At 39.3% G+C, this 14,311-nt stretch overlaps 1 protein-coding gene across 2 annotated transcripts in view; it reads right to left on the reverse strand.

Moving 5' to 3' along the window:
- Positions 1–14,311, reverse strand: part of LGR5 (leucine rich repeat containing G protein-coupled receptor 5) — a 207,275-nt gene that overhangs the window by 86,410 nt on the left and 106,554 nt on the right. For both annotated transcript variants that reach the window (XM_044679732.1, XM_044679731.1), the window contains exon 3: positions 11,591–11,662. In XM_044679732.1, coding sequence (XP_044535667.1) covers positions 11,591–11,662 — 72 coding nt within the window. The remainder of the gene's footprint in view (positions 1–11,590; positions 11,663–14,311) is intronic.

Here is a 14,311-nt window from a genome sequence, read left to right on the forward strand (position 1 = left end):
GGTGTGTCTATAGATATATCCATATACATATGCATTTGCTGCTGTTGTCATTCAGTCATGTCTGTCTGTGTGACTCCATTTGGTGTTTTCTTGGTAAAGATACTAGAGCAGTTTGCCATTTCTCTCTCCAGCTCATTTTACACATGAGGAAACTGAGGCAAATAGGGTTAAGTGATTTGCCCAGGGTCATAGTGCTAGTTAGTATCTAAGACTGGATTTCAACTTGGGTCTTCCAGACTCCAAGCCTGGCACCCTATCCACTGTACCATCTAGCTGCCCTAAACAGATATGGATCTATCTATCTATCTATCTATCTATCTATCTATCTATCTATCTGTCTGCCTGTTTGTCTGTCTGTCTGTCTATAGGTCTGTCTATCCATATCTATCTGTCTGTCTATCTATCTATCTATCTATCTATCTATCTATCTATCTATCTATCTATCTATCTATCTATCCATCCATAGGTCTATCTATCCATATATATATCTGTCTGTCTGTCTCTGTCACTCTGTCTCTCTGCCTCTGTCTCCATCCATCTATATCCATCCATCCATCAATCTACCTCTCTTTCTTTGTTAATCTTAAATTGCTACACAAATGCTAGTTGCTGTTATTGTTATTGCCAGGCCAGCATGTCTGGAATATAAGGAGTGCACGAGTGGGGCAGTAGGAAGGTGAGTGAGAGCTGTATGGTGAAGGGCTGAGAATGGCAGGCTGAGGAGTTTTGATTTCTCTTCTCTTAGAGACCGTTAGGAGCTACTGTCATCAGTATTTGTGCATGGGAGTCACGTAGGAGGAGCTGTGACCAAGAAACATAAATCTGGCAGCAACGTGGAAGATAAATTAGAGAGTGAACCTTTTAAGGATGCTGGTCAGTTCCAGAAGTTAGCAAATTGAGGAGGAATGGAATTAAAACCTCCTTATAAAGTCAAATGCATTACTATCCAGTGATCGATGTGTTCATTAAGGACTTTAATGAAGTAGTTAGATTCAAACAAAGCAATATTGGGAATTGACCAGAGAAATCTCAGCCAGAACCAAAATGTGTGCATTAAGTTCTTCCCAGATGCAGATTGGAAGTCCTATCAAGGTGCTTGATCTGACTGATGCCTCTTAATTGGTCAATGCAAAGTACTATTTGAATTCTCCTTTTACCACCATATATTTCTAATCTCTCCCTTTGTTTTTTCAAACCTTTACTTTCTGTCTTGGAATTGATACTGGGTATTGGTTCCAAGGCAGAAGAGCAGTAAAGGCTAAGCAATGGGGATTAAGTGACTTGCCCAGGGTCACACAGCTAGGAAGTGCCAGATTTGAACCTAGAACCTCCTAACTCCAGGCCTGGCTTTCTATCCACTGAACCACTTAGTTGCCCCATGTTAATCTCTCATTAAGAGTGTCATGGGCTGACCTCCTTCCTAAAATGATTGCCACGTGGTGGGGAATATGGGGCTTAGGTTACACTTGACAGTACTTAAAATGATTGCTCATCTGTCCTGCTTTAGGGACTTTCTTCTGTTCCTCACAAGCAGCACTTCCCTGTTTCTCTGATTTTGCACAGAAAATTTACCTGCATAGAATTCATTCCCTCACTTCCACATTTTGGTATCCCTAATTCCTTCAAAGTTTAGTTCATTGCCTTCTGCACAAAGCCTTTCCTCCACTCTCTAGAATTTATGCATTTATTTTGTACATTCTTATCTGGGTATACGGTAGAATGTAAGCTCCTTGAAGACAAGGACAATTTCATTTTTGTCTTTATATTCCTACTGCCTGGAATATAGTACGTGATTAAGAAATACTTGACAGGTGATTGATTGATTACTTTAATACTAACCCTAACCCTAATTCTGCATGCTGAGAATTCTTTTCCACGTTGTTTTATTCTAGCAAGACTCAAAATATATATCAAATCTATTAAGCCCTAGTCCTAGCCTAAAATAATTTAAAAAATGGTTTGTTTCCATTTATCCTTCTGATAGGCAAAGCAAAAGTGTATTCACACCAAGTTATCCTTTGAGTTTTTGATAATTTTTGTTCAGTTGTTTTCAGTCATGTCCAGTTCTTTATGACTCCATTTAGGGTTTTCTTGGCATACTGGAATGGTTTGTCATTTCCTTTCAAGCTCATTTTACAGATGAAGAAACTGAGGCAGAGTTAAATGACTTGCTCGGGGTCACACAGCTATTAAGTGTCTGAGGCCAGATTTGAACTCTGAAAGATGTCTTTCTAACTCCAGATCTGGCAGACTCTCCACTGTTCCTTCTAGCTGCCTCAACAATTATTGACAGGCATTAATTGGAAAATTCTGCTTCTGCTTAAGGTATTTCAATTGGAGAAAACAAAAAGATTTTACAGCACTTTGGAGTGTAATGAAAAAGGCTTTCACAATAGCTAGTGGTTTCTTTTTAAAAAAGGTTCTGAAGTGACTGTTTTGAATATAAATAGATTAGGCTATTAACTGAATATGAGTCTAGGTTCTCGTAAATTGATTTTTCACACCCACCCTGGCACAAGAAAATAAAATGAAACACTTTCTTTGAAAGTAAAGGGCCACTTCGTCTTTCCATAATTCTTCTCACTTTAGAAGCGTTAAAGCACTTCATAAACATTGGTTAATTCATATAGCATCCCTCTGCTGCAGTAACTGGACAATTATTTATAACCCCTTTTATAAGTGCATATATACACATATGTATGTATGTGTGCACACACGTAGAATTTGATAGAGAGATGGAACAGAAAGAGAGAGAGAGAGATGAAATGGCTTATTGAAAGGCCACATACTGACTCTGAGACTCTGGGAGAATAAAAAAAGCTCCCCATTCTTAGCCAATCCCGGCAAACAAGCAAAACGAAATCTGCCCCCTGTGTTTCAATACCCAGGAATTCCCAGGGGCGGACTAAGTCTGAATCGACAGAGCTTCTTCTATAATTCTATCCCCCCAAACAGCCTTACTGCTCACTACCATGGAAGCTTTGTTTTGGTCCTGGGAGGGCGGGCAGGCAGGCGGGCAAGCCATTCCTTGGCTGAATAGATTGGTCTTTTTCACAACAAGAATTTGCAGTCTCATGGGAATAGCGTGGTTTAGGAGGTGGTAGCCAAATGCCATTGGACTGGACTATGAGCAGTCCAGAGCCAAGCCCTTGTTCCTTAAAGGACACTCTGTGCAGAGAACAATTATCTGAGATGTTCCTCACTCTCCACAGTGAACGCTTATAGGATTTTGGAAGAAAAAAGCTTATTTGGCCAACCATGGGGGAGTTACTCTTAGGATGGGTTTCAAATGTTGGGGCCAATTCTTTTTCCCGCATTTTCTCTTCCCAATTTCTCAATAGCCCATTCTCTCTTCTCTTCCCATGTTCCCTTTGATGGATGCTAGTAAATCATAAGACTTTTCAGTTTTTCATCTTCAAAACTGAACCGATACTTATCTTATCTACCCCCTAACCAGTGGTTCCAAAACTTTTTTGGCCTACCACCCCCTTTCCAGAAAAAAAATATTACTTAGCCTCCTGGAAATTATTTTTTTTTAATTTTAATAGCAATTAATAGGAAAGATAAATGCACATGTGGCCATCACCGTCCTTCTGGATCGCTGAAGCACCCACCAGGTGGCGGTAGCGCCCACTTTGGGAATCACTGCTCTAGAGGGTGTCAGGAAGTTGTATAAACTTTATAGAACTATGCAAATCCTAGTTATAATTTATAATGAAATTGTATAAAATACCAGTTGTCATTTGTAGTAATAATAACAACAGATGCTCTGTTCATATAAGAAATTAACAAACAGGGGCAAGAAATAAGGACATGAAGCTTATTAAATATATAATGTTCACTTAAAGTAATCTTGTCCCTTCTGGTTATTATAGGGGGTGTCCTCAAAGTGTTACTGTACGATGACTTTGGAGACGCCTTGTTAAAACCTCGAGAGGTTGCATAGTATAAAGCAACCACATTAGCACCTGCAACATTTTCAAGAGTTGCCTGGATCAGATTAAATGGAGTTGCGAAATATTTAACAAATTAAACAAATGTAATAAAATATAGATAACATAATTTAAATCTAAGTGGGGGCTTGCAGAGTTCTTTATGTACATTTGGGTTTGATGCCACTGGTGGATTGAAGGCTGTCTCTGGAGTCTGGAAAACCTGGATTCAAGTCCTATACCAAAAATACTGGCTGTCACAGACAAATCAGTTCAACTCTCACATCCCCCTGGAACTCTTTTAATCACAGAAGAGTTATTCATCTGTACTGGTGGAGGGTATTTCCACACTGGGAGTTATCCATACTGATGAAATCCTAGGTCTGGAGACACATGTAAACACATCCTGATCGTTCTCATCTCTGATGGAACTTTGTAACCAGCTTATGGATAAAAAGGAAACATTTCCAAAATGAGACTTGAAAATTTATCTTTAAAAAGCATATCAGGGGACAGCCAGGTGGCTCAGGGGATTGAGAGCCAGGCTTGGAGATGGGAGGTCTTGGATTCAAATTTGACCTCTGATACTTCTTAGCTGTATGACTCTGGGTTAAGTCATTTAACCCCCATTGCCTAACCCTTAACCACTCTTCTGCCTGGGAACCAGTACATAGTAATGATTCTAAGATGGAAGGTAAAGTTTTTTTTAAAAGTATGAATATATCAAAGATATTTTACTGATGTCAGAGAGTCTGTAGACAGATTCGAAAGAGCCCATGGGTGGGGAAAAAACTACACTTTTTTCACACTAACTTTTGATTTTTTTTTAAATTCTAAGTATTGTATTTTATGTATTTAGGGCAATTTCCTGTGAAGGGTCCAGAGGCTTCAGCATCCTGCGAAAAAGAGGCTTTATATTGGCAGAGTAAAGAGTTTCTGCAGTACCTGGGGGGCATTTCCCACCCTGAGGAAAAGGAGAGGGCACACTATGAACTTAGAATGATCTACTTGTGGGCTACAAATTCGTCAGAAAAGAAGGTAGCCAGATGGTGCACCAACACGGTCCTAGACCCTTTGGCATATTAGAGCATAACCCCAACACCCAACACCCAACATAGTCCCCTTGCATATGGCATTCAGTTGTGTCTGACTCTTTATGACTCCCTCTTGGCAAAATCCTGGAGTGGTTTGCTATTTCCTCCTCCAATTCATTTTACAGATGAGAAACTGAGACAAATAGGGGTAAGGCACTTGCCCAGGGTCACAGAGCTAGTAATTGTTTGTCAAATTTGAACTCAAGAAGATGAATATTCCTGACTTCCTAACTTCAGATCTGGTGCTCTATCCACTGGGCCATCTAGTAGGTCCTAACTTAATCCTTCTTGAATTGAACTGCATCAACAAATAGAAAGATAATTGACTATCAGCTATATAGATAATCAAACTATAATTCATATGACACAAGTGTTTTTGCTCTCCTAAATAGATAATTTTAGCATAAGTATGCAGGTTGTTTTTTTTTCAAACTCCAATTATTTGTATACTAGTAAATAAATAAACCTGCTCTGTTAGTACTGAACAAATACTTTATTAAATAAACTCAAAAACTGAGGGCAGCATGATGAATTTAGTTACTATTTAGTATGCTTTCAAAACATAGATTAGGAGACCGATCAATATCTTTTTTTAAAAGTTCCCTCATTTTGGTTGTGTCATCTACATTTACACAACACCAAACAGAAATAAGTTTCTTATCTAGATTGTTTCAAATATCTTGTGGATTGGTGTCATGGAGATAATAGGTAATGGACACAGCTGCCAAAATAATCTTCTTAAAGCAGAAGTTTGACCAACTCATCTGTTCTATTGAAAATGTCAATGGCTCTCTACCGCTGCTAGCATAAAATAAACGCCTCACCTTGGCACTTAAAACCCTTCATGATCTGGCTCTAGTTGACTTTTCTTAGTTTATTGTCTATTACCAACCTCTACAGTTTCTAATTTTTATTAAAAGCACCTACTTTTCATCTCTATATTGGGCATGCCATTTCTCACCTCCATTCTTTTGTCTTCCATTATCTCTTCCTCTAAGAATTACACGTTTCTTTCAAGATTTAGTTCATATATTGTCACGGACTCCCTTATTTATTCATGACCTCCCCCATTTAGATTATTATGTATATGCCTACCCTTTTAAATGTTCCGTCATCTTTTCTGGAATATAAACTTCTGTTGAACTCTTACCTTCTGTCTTAGTATCAGTTAATTGCAAGGACCAGGCAAATACGGTTAATGACTTGCTCAGGGTCACACAGGTAGAAAGTCTTAGACCACATTTGACCTTAAATCCCCCCAAATCCAGAACTGGTTCTCTGTCTATTGTGCTACCTAAGCTTCTAGAGGGCAGGAGCTGTTTTTCATTTTTGTCTTTTGTGTCCCCAGTGCCTACTATAGAGTCCTGTGCATAGTAAGCATTTAACAAATGCTGGTTGGGTTGGATTTCACCACCTACTAGAACATTTCCAAAGTCTGAAAACACAGCCATTTAAACTGCCTATATGGCCCCAAAATAGTTCTTTTAAAAGGGGGGTAAAGAGAGTCATCTACAGAGACCAAAAAAGCTACTTAATTTCCTGAATTCAATTAAAGAAAATATTTGCATTCAAATTCATTTGTATGAAAATAAGAGCTAAGTCTATTTAAATACAATGTACTATGCCTGAGTCCCCCCCTTTAAGTTAAACATTGTAAGAAAGGAAAAACAATAGAAAATATCCTCTGAGACTAAGTGACTCTTAAAACTGTACCAGATTAATTCCAATTTGCATGTTCACTTTAACACAGAGGACTTTCCCCATACCCTCTCTTCCAGCCTTGCTGAGAGCTAACTTGAAAGTGAATGAGGCAAATTGTGGTATCTGTGGTGATGGAATACTATTGTGCTGAAAGGAATAATGAACTGGAGGAATTCCACATGAACTGGAACAACCTCCAGGAATTGATGCAGAGTGAAAGGAGCAGAAACAGGAAAACATTGTACACAGAGACTGATACATTGTGGTACAATCAAACATAATGGACTTCTGTACTAGCAGCAATGAAATGATCCAGGATAATTCTGAGGGACTTATGAGAAAGAATGATATCCACATCCAGAAAAAGAACTGTGGGAGCAGAAGCACAGAAGAAAAACAACTGGCTGATCACATGGGTCGATGGGGATATGATTGGGGATGTATCTCTAAGTGATCACCCTAATGCAAATATCAATAATATGGAATTAGGTCTTGATCAATGACACATGTAAAACCCAGTGGAATTGCGTGTTGGCTATGGGAGGTGGGGTAGAAGGAAGGGAGGGAAAAATATGAATCATGATGGAAAATATTCTAAATCAATTAATTAAATAAAAAATTTCAATACACACACAAAAGAAGAAAGTGAATGAGGGCAAGTGGAGGTGGGGCAGCTAGGTTGCTCATTATATTGAGAGCTAAGGCTAGAGATGGGGGGGCCCTGAGTTCAGATCTGACCTTGTAAATTGTCATAACCTTTTGCTGAATATAAAATAACCAGACATACTTGCCATAAGTTGTTTACCCAATGTATAGGAAACACTTATAGGCTTGTTGCCAGTATATTAGTGTACTAGTAGGCACAAATACCCTCTGCTGCTGACTGGCTGGTGATTGCATAAAATCTTTAAGCTGATCGACTGGACTAAGCATAAAACCAATCCACAGTGAATTTAGGTCTCCATTCAAGATCAGCCCAAATTGCCCTGGTGTTGCTCTACTGACCAAGATCTACCTTAGCTATTTTAGTTGATGATTTGCCTTGGTACAAGTCTGAAAGCAGATTGAGAAGCCATAGGGAGAGAAGCCCAAGGAGACTGGTTTAGTCAGAGCCTCCCAGACTGGACCAGTGGGATCTGGCCTCAGCCATCACTGCTTGAAGCTCTAGTTCTGAGGGTCTGGAACTGATCCCCACTCCCCATTTCCCAGATCACTTACCTTATCATCTGCTCTGTTTGGGTGTAGTAAAATGGGGTAGGAGGGGAGTTGCAAGGTTGTCCCTTGGTAAGTGCTGCTTGACCAGTAATCCCCATTTTCCAACTTTAGGACAGTTACGTCCTGAGTTATGTTGTTTATGTTGCATGGTATAGGAACCTAAGAAAAGGTTTTTCCTTTCTCTTCTGATGGAATAACTAATTTTTGAATTCATTAGTTGATTGTGAAGTGAATAAAGTTATCTTCTGCTTGGCCCTTCTAAAAAAGTTCTGGCCTGAGAAACTTTCTAGTTGTGTGAAGCTAGTCAAGTCACTTAACCCCCAATGCCTAGCCCTTATTTCTCTTCTGTCTTGGAACCGATAACAGTATTGATCCTAAGACAGAAGGTAAAGATTTAAAAAAAAGAGGGGGCAGCTGGGTAGCTCAGTGGATTGAGAGCCAGGCCTAGAGTTGGGAGGTCCTAGGTTCAAATCTGGCCTCAGACACTTCCCAGCTGTGTGACCCTGGGCAAGTCACTTGACCCCCATTGCCTACTCTTACCACTCTTCTGCCTTGGAACCAATACACAGTATTGATTCCAAGACGGAAGGTAAAGGTTAAAAAAAGAATGAGAGATAAGAAAAGATAAGAAAATGTACCCCATCCCTCTCTGTATCTGTGAGATATTTGTGAGTATGATATTATGGTATATGAAGAGTATATATTTTTTTCAAGCTTATGGTACCAGCGGGAAACGAAGCCAGGATTAAAATCTTAAGTTTCCTGATGTTTGAAGACAGGAGATTTATTTATTTTTCCTCCAAGAGAACCACATGTGGCCTTGTACAGACCCGTTTTTGAATTGAGAGGTGTCTGTGAGACTTGATCTTTGCCCTCCCGCCACAAACATTGGGCTTGATGATTACTGCCTTTTGGCGATGGGGGCTGATGCTGGGTATCTTTCTCTGTCCTCCTCTCCTGTTTTTGCATGTGCATCTCCATGTTCCGTAGAAGAAATTGATCTGAATTCTTTTTAAAGCCAGATGGTCATGTTTGGACTTTTTAATTGGTTTTAGGACAGATCATACACCCTGGAACACCACTGGAACCATTAACCATATGTTCCTGAAATCTGCAAACAGCAGAGCATCTTTACTCTCTGTTATCATTATGTCTCCAAGCCCTGTGGGGCTGGGACTTTTTGTAACAGTCCAGATGCAAATGGGCCAAACATTTGGTCACCTTTGAGGGTTCACTGAGAGGGCAAATGATGGTAGGATAGAGGGATAGAAATGCATAATCCACAAATGGAGAAAATGTTTTACAAGTCCAAAAAAGTGGGATATTGTATATATTGTCAGTCAACAAGCATTAACTACTTACTATTATTTATTAATTACTAAATGCTATGTGACAAGGACTGTTAGATGTAGTCTGTTGATTTTGTTGAATTCCCCCCCCCCGCCTTTAAAAAAAAACCATACCTTCTTAGTACCAATTCTAAGACAGAAGAAAGGCAAAGGCTAGGCAATTGGGGTTAAGTGACTTGCCCAGGGTCACACATCCAGCAAGTATCTGAGGTCAAATTTGAAACTGGGTCCTCTTGACTCTTTGCTCTATTGTCTGAACCACCTAGCTACTTCTCCCCTACTTCTTTTAAAAAAATTCTTTTTTATAAAGTTTCCTGGAGAGGGGAGGAGGAGGAGGAGAGCATTCAGAAATAAAGATGGTATAAAAATAAAAGATAACAATGAAAAAGATAAATACAAAATAAAACCAACAGGAGAGGTAAGCACTAGAAATAGAATTTCAGGGGTTTTAATATCCATTATGTTGTCTCTAGGAATATGTGAGCTCTGTGGAAAGTTTATCTTAATCTAGTGGTTCCCAAACTTTTTTGGCCTAGTACCCCCTTTCCAGAAAAAATATTACTTAGAGCCCCTGGAAATTAATTTTTAAAAAATTTTAATAGCAATTAATAGGAAAGATAAATGCACCTTTGGCCATCACCGATCCCCTGGATTGCTGTAGTACCCACCAGGGGGCAGTAGCACCCACTTTGGGAATCACTATCTTAATCTGGACCCTTTTTTGGCCCCCAAAGCAACCTTTTGATTTTAAAGCAAAAAATCTTAGGTTTGGAACTCTGGATTGTATCTCCCTGAAACTCTGGGTACCGTCCTCCCTCCTTTTGTCAACCATGGTAGGAGATGCTCTACAAATACTGTGTGACCATTCTAAAAACAGCCTGGTTATTCCTAGTTTCTGGAAGATTTTCCTCTTGTCTGAGCCCACCAATCAGACAAGCTTGGGAAAGGGATGTCACAAAGAGTATAAATTAGTGAGGGGATGGGAAGTCGCCCTTTTCCCTTGGAACCACAGGCTAGAGAGGGCATGGTCTGGCTTGGAACTGGCTCAGCTGGGGCTGATGAGCTAGCTAGCCTAGCTTACATGTCTCTCTTTTTCTGGCCCACTTTTGGCTATTTAATAAATAATTAGAAAATTAAGATGTGGTCTCGAGAGAATTTTAATCTTAACAGCTCCTTGAGAGCTGTGATGTTTGATTTTTCAATTTGTATTCCCAACCTTACTTTACAGAGAAGAAGTGATTAATAATAGCTTTATTCATTCATTCCCCCAAACAATGGATTTTCTTTAATATTAATGTGGCATGTGGACATGGAATCAGATCAAGAACTAGAAGGGACCACAAAGCTGTCTAAAGAAGGGAAGGGAAGAAGGAAAGAAGCATTTATATACTGTCTGTTATGTACCAAGCACCAGCTAAGTATCTGAGGTTGGATTTGAACTCTGGGCTTTCTGACTTCAAGACCAATGCTCTATCCACTGTACGACTAGCTGCTTCCAATAAAAAATAGGGATAAGGAATGGATCCATGATAGAGGGAATTCCTGGGTGACAAAATGCTCTCTGTTTTAATGCAGGTTGACATCTGCTCTGTTCTTTACAGTCTTTGATCATTATAATCACCTAGAATACCGAGAAGCTGCCATTTATCCATGGACACAGAATGCCAGTAGGAGGCAGAGACCCACCTTGAACCCAGACATTCCTGACTTTGAGGGTGCCTCCCCAGGCACTACCATAGGCTAAATCATTTGGAAACCTCCTATTGTGGAACCGGGGTTCTGGCCATCTAGATACCATGTCCTTGATATTTATATCCCTTTGATATAGTCAGTGGGGACCAGGAAAATAACTCCAAATATTACTAAATAGCATCAGAGCTTTAGTAATTCAATCATTTCTCAAAATCCCTTCTCATTTCCCATTCTAATGGCAACCTTCAAGAGCTCTTCCTCTGAGAAAATATTCTGAAAAGTACGAGTGGGCAAGCCAGAAACGAGTTGATTATTAGGCTACTTTGGAGAAAAAAACCAGCTCTAACTCTCAACTGATGCCCGGGTTTGGGAGGCTGCTGGTGGTGGTGGCGGCTTCCCCCCCATAAACAAATATAGAAAGTGCAATGTAGTTTTATGGTGTAGTGTATTTGGCCTCCAGATGGATTATACAATGCGGTCTAAACAATTCATTAGAGAGATCCAAACTTTACAAGTTAATTAGCTCCTGGAACACTTCAGGCTTAAAATCAGAAATAGATCAACACACACACACACACACACACACACACACACACAGTCTACTTACAGCACTTTAAGACTGAAAAGACCAGCGAATGCTCCCTCGGGGACGCCTGTCAACCCATTTCCTGCGAGACGCCTAAGGGAGTTGAAAGAGAGGGAGTGGAGAATAAATACATTTCTTTTTGTGTGGAATTGACTTCACTGTTAACAACAACAAAAAAAGCAACACAATTAGTTTCAAACTACAGATGCCAGAAAGAATTGTTAAGAGCCTTGTTTGGCTATTATAAGTATTTTATATAAAAAAAACCAAATCCTTTACATTAACAGTCAAATTGTTGGCTGTTGAAATGCACAAGCAAGAAAGAGTCAATTATTAATTTCACTATAAATCAACATTATGACTTTCACTGTAGATTTAATTGTTAAAAAAAATTCCAGGTAAGAGCTAGTACCATTTGGCAAACTTCAAAACTTGCTATTGGAAGAATGTGGGTGACACACACACAAAATGGTGGCCACATTCTTCTTCCAGGGAAGATCAGACATATATGATTTGAACCAAGGTCAGAAACAGGACCTCTTCCAGTTGCTACATATCACCTGTTTCCAGTCCAGTTGCATCAGCACCAGCTAGACCATCCAGAAGAAATCCACCTGGTGGCAAGTCTAGTTTAGTTCTTGCTTAAATATGATTTTTTTCCCTCCTCCCCTCCATGCTTATGAACTGCACTTGAGCCTGACTGTACTTCTCTTTAAAATTTCTTTCATTAAAAAAGCACTTTATGTAAAAAAAATGCCTAGAGCATTGAGAGGTTAAGTGACTAATCCAAGGTCACATATCTGGTATGTGTCAAAGGCAGGATTTGAACTGACATCTTCTCCTGATTCCTATTGGCTCTTGACCTACTAAATCACTTCTGAGCTATTATAATTATTTTTTCACAAATTAAAAAAAAAGAACCATTAAAAAAAAAAGAACCATCAGCTAACCAAGTCGCTAAGAAGAGCATCTGTCTTATGCACCACAAAATGCTAAATTTAATTGGGAAGTTTCATAAAGAAGTGTAGGTAGGATGAATATTTTCCAAGATGCTTTGGAATATGACACTCTCTCCCTTTTTGGGTTTTGCATTTGTACTCCACTGATAAATATTCATGTGCCTAACTTTAAAAATTAAACAGTCAGAAAAGGAGCCAGAGTCTCACAAATAGAGAGCTGGACTTGAAGGCAGTGAGCCTTCGGTTCAGGTCCCATCTTGGACACATGCTATTTCTATCACTCATGGAGACAATAATAAGACTGTAAGTTACAGAGCTGAGAATGGAGCTGCACTGGTAGGAGGAATTTCCTTTGCCATTAAAGTTGAATGTCTGGGTCCCTCCCCCAAAATGCAAGTTCAAGAGTAGTTGTTATTTGGTAGAGAGTGAGCGTCCACACTGATCCATGTAAGTATTTCCTCTGTCGGGTGTTGCTGATTGTGATGACTAGAGAGTGGGTCACCCTGGTGGTAGGAGGAGAGGCTGGAATGACAAAGGAGAGGACTAGAGAAGAGGGAGTAGCAGTTCACCAGGTGAAGTTTTTTATTTTTACAAACAACCCTTCCCAGGCACAGTGTCCCATCAAATCAACATGTAGTTCAGCTTACTAATTGACTGAAGGGATTTTGCAACTGAGGGTGTTGGATTTAAAAAAAAAATGACCACTAGGAAAAAAACCCTCCAAATGAATTTAAAAAATATTTAGCATTTCTTTTGAAAATAGCTTTCTTTTCCAATCATCTTCACTGGGCTTGTGCTCCCCACCATGTTTTGATAGCTGCAACTTTTGCCAAAGTTTCCGTTCACTCTCCAATCTGGATTCATTTTTGTTAGGTCCTAAATGTTGTTTGTACCTTTGCTTTAAGCTGAGTCCTGACTTTTGAAGCCTTGGAGAGGGTCCTTTTTGGGAAACAGAGAACAACATTAAAAAAATTGGCATTCTCTTGGATATCTGGAGACATGCCACCTGAGGCTCAATCTCAGAGCCAAACAGAACAGTAATATGGAAGAGAGTTCTGATCAATTGCTCCTCTGGGCTTTTGGAATCAATCTGAACTTTTAATGGACTCTGGGCTACAATAGGTCCCTTGGCTATCCTTACTCCCTATCTGTAAAGAGAGATGTGAGCATTCTGAAAGAGAAAATTAATAGGCAAGAAGAAGAAAAAAAAGCCTCCTTCCTTTCATGAGGATTTTTTTTCCTCCCAAATAGTATGAATAGAGAGTTTGCAATTGGGATTCTTTTTAGAATAATGAAATCAATGTTCAACAAGATGTTCATATAGCACTACCTTGTCTCCTCCTTCCTAATATAATTTAAAAATATATAGTAGGAAGTTTTAAAAAAAGTTAAAAAACTATTTAAGTATTCATTCAACAAACATTTATTAAGGACTCAATCTTTAAATGCACTACTCTTGTTAGTGAAGAAATGTGATCTCTACCCTTATGAAGATAGTTTAAAGCAGAGGAACAGCATGCTAATCAGATAACTATAATGTGCACTATTATATAGGAAAGCTGTAAAATAGAGTATTGTGTGAGATGAGGGGAAAGTATTATTACTCATGGCAGTGAGAATCAGACATGGCTTCCTTCAGAATGACAGTGGCAACTGGATTGGGCATCAAGTGCTAAGCTGGAAGTCAGTAGCTGATGGGAGTAGCAAAGGTGGGCTTTCTAGGCACAGGGAATCGTCAAAGGAAAAACAAATAGGAAAGCACAGGACCTGTTCAGAGCACAGA

This window comes from Gracilinanus agilis, chromosome 5 (assembly GCF_016433145.1).
Source record: "Gracilinanus agilis isolate LMUSP501 chromosome 5, AgileGrace, whole genome shotgun sequence".
NCBI classification, from domain to species: domain Eukaryota; kingdom Metazoa; phylum Chordata; class Mammalia; order Didelphimorphia; family Didelphidae; genus Gracilinanus; species Gracilinanus agilis.